General features: G+C 54.5%; 1 protein-coding gene across 1 annotated transcript; it reads right to left on the bottom strand.

The window, feature by feature from the left end:
• Positions 1 to 79: 79 nt before the first annotated feature.
• Positions 80 to 2,072, bottom strand: SODALDRAFT_211267 (hypothetical protein). Its single transcript, XM_028607277.1, has 2 exons — positions 1,754 to 2,072; positions 80 to 1,573 (listed from the first exon to the last, which is right to left on the bottom strand). Exons 1-2 carry the CDS (start codon positions 1,808 to 1,810, stop codon positions 188 to 190), a joined length of 1,443 nt encoding a protein of 480 aa, XP_028464747.1. The 5' UTR covers positions 1,811 to 2,072; the 3' UTR covers positions 80 to 187.
• Positions 2,073 to 4,959: the final 2,887 nt, after the last annotated feature.

Genomic DNA, 4,959 nt, shown 5'->3' with positions numbered 1-4,959 from the left:
CACAATCCCGTAGAAATGCAAACCAACGCTCTCCGTTCGCTGCGCCCCTTAAATCGGTCCTTGAACGCCTGTCGTCCGCACGTACCAAACCCCATACTTCTTCGCAGCTGGGCCTCGTCCACTCGTGCCGTCATATCGTCGAACCTGCCACAACGTGGCGTTTCTCATCCTCGGTGGTCTCTTCTCCTCACCGGCCTCTAAATTCCACAAATCGGTGGAACCAGATCGGAGGAGAAGCCTCATTAGCCACCCAGTCCATCGTCGGTAACACCCCTCCGATATTGTTGGCGCCCACAGGATTCATCAAGAACCCTCGACCGGTTTCCAGGCTGACACCTTGCTCTTCTCCGCTGCTCATGACACCCGTCGCCAAAGGCAGTCTGTTTCCTTCTGCCGTTGCTGCGTCGCTCGGCCCCGTGGCTGTTTGGTACCGTGAATCTTCGCTCCCTTGCACTCTTCCTGGCACATATGCAGCCTGTTCCTGCCCTCCCTCCGCTCCCTGCACTCCTTGCACTCCTGCAATAGCGGCGGCGGCCACACCACTTCCTAGGACCTGCCCAGCGGCCAGCGTTCCCAAACTTATCCCTGTCTCTGGCCTTGTATTAGACCCTTCTCCCTGACCAGACCTCCATGTTACCTGCGGCTGCTGTTGCTGTTGTTGCTGCTGCTGCTGCTGCTGTTGCTGCTGTTGCTGCTGTTGCTGCTGTTGCTGCTGTTGCTGTTGTATTCCCCCTCCTTCGGTAGCCAATCTGGCCCAGGGCAGGCTGGTGTCCACCGGGCCGTGACGGGGTCTTTGCCGACGGTGACTATTCTCGCCGTTCCACGGCGGCGAACGGCGCTCTGGGGACTGAATTCCCAGCCCGAGCACGTCCGCCAACGGGTGACGTGTCACAGCTACAGCTCTCGGGCTGGCATCGGGAGTTGCCCGGGCGTTCGCCGCCATACGTTCTCGCGCGGCCAGAACATCTCGCGCGTAGAACGCACCCAACGAATTGGGCCGAGCCACCAACCGGGCTTCTGACGGCAGTTTATTCCTGCAATACGGGCAGCTATCCGAATCCTGAAACCACTTTCTGATGCAGTGGTCGCCAAAGACGTGTTTGCAGTTGGGTAGTCTAACTGGAAGCTCGCAGATGCCCTCCGGCGACTTGACGCCGAACTCGTGGTAGCAGATAACACAGTCTACATCGCCGTGAGTCAACAAGAACAATAGCAAATACATACATACATATATATATATATATATATAATTGGGGACATATAAATGGGGAGGACACGACTGACCTCGATCCTTAGCCGGTAGTTCCGACAGCGGAACGATCTCCAAAGATTCAAGAGCCGCAGTAGAGACGATCAGCTTGGTGCGATATGATCCTCGGAGAACCTGTGATGCGCGGACGTCGTCCGTCAAGCCATAAGCCTCTGCAATGTTCGGCGGCGGCGGCGGCGCAGGAGGATTCATTCGCGAAGCGGGGCCCCGCTGGGGCCGTCTGGGGTTGCTTGAGCGGCGACGCTCAGTTTGATGTTCGGGCGGTGCGGTAGTCATCGGATGAGGCGAGACTGATGATGAGTCGTCGAAACGGTTAGTTTGACATTCATGGTTCATCGCCGACGAGCTGCAAACCTTCTTGCCAGGATTTTGCGAGGGATGGGGGGAAAGGGGGTAGGGGGAAAAGGAAAGGGAAAGAAGGGGAAAAAAAGGAAAAAAGGGCAAGACAGGATATGTGGGTTGCCTAGAAAATAAACTACTTACCTGAGGAGGTCGATGTAGTTCGATGCCCTCTGAATGGGGAAGGAGGAAGGGTACCATGGGCGGAAGAGGAGGAAATCGAGGAAATCGAGGTTTGAAGGGGCGAGGTGGAAGCCGGTGGCTCCGAATCGAAGTGAATTGAGGGGACCATCTGGTACCTACCACTGTTTGTGTGCGGATTCTGGTTTTGGCTTTGACCGGTATCCGAGCTGACCTGGACGGTCGAACCTTCCGTGGAGGAACCCGCCGACGTCGGGGCGGGCGGGGAAGGAGCGACGGCGCCGGACACGGACACCGGGGAGATTAGGGGAAATTGACTTCCGCCGTTTCCGCCTACAACCAGAACATTTCCAAAGGGGCTTCCGACGAAGGGATTCGGGACCGCACCCTCAGGATGCGAATGCACGGGGTGTAGTGCTGGCTGAGGGTGGCTGCCGCCTAGTGGTACGAGAATCGACGGGGTCGGGGTCGGGTTCGGGTTCGGGTTCGGACCGTTCCGGTTGAGGTTGGGGCTGGGGGTCGGGTTCGGATTCGCACTCGCCTGGTAGCTAAACTGACCCTGAAAAGGGTACGACATGGGCTGATTCAGGGCTTGGGCGCCGTAGAACGGGACTGAAGAGGAATTCGGCCTTTGATGCTGATGATGCCCATGATGATGATTATGGGGCGGATGCCCATGGCTGTGCGCATGCGTATGCGTATGCGTAGGCCAGTGGTAGATTTCCATGTTGGTCGAGGCGTGGACGGGATCGTAATGGGTAGAGGATCGGTTGGCAAAGTGCCCCATAGCTGGGCATGCTGATTGCTGAGCATGATGAATAGTCGGCAGAGGAGGCTGAATGGTCTGGTGGAGTTGGTGTTGCTGTTGCTGCCGACGAGGCCAACCAGGCTGTGAGACTCCCGACGGATCCCAATCCATTTCATCCATCCTCGCGCTCCTCGGCCGCGAAGTGATCTTCTCTGGTGAATCTATGGGTGACTCTGCGCTGGACCAAGTGTCGGCTGGACGATCATGGACGTGAGGGCAAGTCACGTAACGTTAGGACCCAGGTGCATGAAGGTAGGGTGGGCTTTGTTGGGCGCGACTGTCAAGTCTCTTAGCATAATGTAGAAACGAAACAAAAGAAGGAAAGAAACGGTAAAATGTTGAAATAACAATGAATGAACAACGAGTGTGGTGGATAGGTGAAATGTTCCAAGGTGAAAAGTGTTTCACGATGGTAAGTTGTTTCAGGGTAGATAAAGGGTAAATGTAGAGGACAAGTGAGGCAACACGGCGGAAGTTTTGCCTTGTCCGCAGAACCCAGTGACCTTTCGACCTTAGAGAGGGAGAGCGGGAGGGAGGGAAAAGGGGAATACGTATCGTATCCTACCCAACAACGTACCTTCTAAGCACTGCACTTAGCGACGTCCCTGACTTAACCCCCCTCCGAGTCCCCTCTTTCCGGATACTGCGGCCAACGGGGGTCAGCTGAACATGTCCGAGGGCGGCCAACACGAAGTAAGGTTGCGCACGTAGGGTAGGGAGGTACGGTACGTGGTTGTAGGGGTAAGTGAGAGATGGCGTAGTATACTATAATACTACCAGCTGGGGACGATTAGGTTCTCCTTTCGAAAGCCACTGGTAGGTGTCACAGAGAGGGGGAAAACAAAAAAGGGAAGAAAGGGGAAGAGAAGGAAACCGCCCCTCCCCCTCATGTCGCATAGTAGAGCGTCTACCTTATGGAGTAAGAAGTAATTGCCTGTTTTAAGACTACTTCTCACGTACGGAAGAGCAGACACCCACCGTCAGGAGGTACCTACTGCGAATCATTTATCGTGGACTTGGCGAGTCCCTGTGCCCAAATAACAAAACATGGGGCGTGCGAGGGGTGTGAGGTGAGTGTGAGGCACATAGATAGGCACGGATACCTAAGAATACCTTGAAGACTACGACTACCTTAACACCTGCATGCGCTGCAGCAGTGGGAACTCGCCGTCATGGCTTTACGCAGGGACCCTCACGTTAACAGCCCGGTTGTTCGAGCTGAGCATGGATTTTTGTGTTTTAGCAAGAGCGAGTACACATAGGATCAGCATCGTGTGTGGCGTCCAGTTTGTCCAGGACCGGACCGACAGGCTCTCCTCAGCCAGTGGGTGGGTGGGGGGGGGGCGGAAGGGAAAGGGAGGGGCAGATGAGTTTACGAAGTACGGATACGCATCATGATGGTCCCGATGGCAGATGGCCGATGGCCGATGGCAGCGCAGCGATCCATATTCGTCAGAGGCAGTAAAAGTAAAGGGAAGGGGGAAACTGTTGATAAGATGACGAGAGGAGGAGGTCACACGAGACCGGAATAAGAGGGGGCTTTTGATCATTGATGAATGTGATCGAGACGAGACCAACTGGGGATGGTGGAGAAGGAGGAACATGAACACAGGCGAATAGGTTTAGGTACGTACTGTGCATGTAACATGCTGGGATTCCTGGGCGTTTATCTGGTAAAAGGTACATTATTAATAATATACCTCGGAACTCCTCAACACAAGACCTTGGCTTCAATGGCAGACGACCGACCACGCAAGGAAGTGGGCGGTTTGTACGTGTAGACCCTGGGAAAGTGCGCCAAGCAAGGATTTAAACTTGACTACAGAGTACACTACGGATACTTAAGTGGCACTCAGGCCGCTGGGCGATGCACAAGGGTCATGGTAGCCCGGGCGCCTTCGTCCCTTCTGCCACTCGTGTTACTACAACGTACTCCGTACTCGCCCTGTCGTTGGTTGCTAACCCAACAATACACGTACATTATTACTTTACTTATCAGCTAATTAAAGCGAGGCACGAGCTGAGGCGGCGATAGCGGCAACGGTCCAGCAGCAGCAGCAGAATGAAAGAAGCCAACAAGACAAGCACGTCTGGGCCTACGTACCGTATGTAATAGTGGTTATGCATCAGCACGGGAACCGACAATAACATAGCACACCGATACGGATGCGACGAGAGACCCTCGTCCACGGCTAGTGGCTAATGGTCTCAGCTCGGTACGGTCGGCTTTAGATTTGGATTTTATTAGGCTTCTGTTTATTTTTTATTTTTTTTATTTTTTGCCCTGCCCTGCCCCGCCCACCCCTCCCCCCACCCCTTTTTCTTCTTGATTACCTATTTTCTTCTTCTTTTCCTTCGGGACTATTGTCCAACCAGCGAAAATACAAATCAGGAGGTGGCT

The sequence above is a fragment of the Sodiomyces alkalinus genome (assembly GCF_003711515.1).
Source record: "Sodiomyces alkalinus F11 unplaced genomic scaffold SODALscaffold_8, whole genome shotgun sequence".
Classification (NCBI taxonomy): domain Eukaryota; kingdom Fungi; phylum Ascomycota; class Sordariomycetes; order Glomerellales; family Plectosphaerellaceae; genus Sodiomyces; species Sodiomyces alkalinus.
Note: the sequence above shows the minus strand (reverse complement) of the source record. Positions and strands in the feature narration are given on the sequence as shown.

What these genes read in the sequence shown, in the direction of transcription:
- SODALDRAFT_211267 (XM_028607277.1), bottom strand. Translation starts at nt 1,810, where the DNA reads ATGGTACCCTTCCTCCTTCCCCATTCAGAGGGCATCGAACTACATCGA. An exon ending in AACTACATCGACCTCCTCAG is followed by an intron (nt 1,574 to 1,753) that starts GTAAGTAGTTTA and finishes AACCGTTTCGAC; the next exon opens with GACTCATCATCAGTCTCGCC.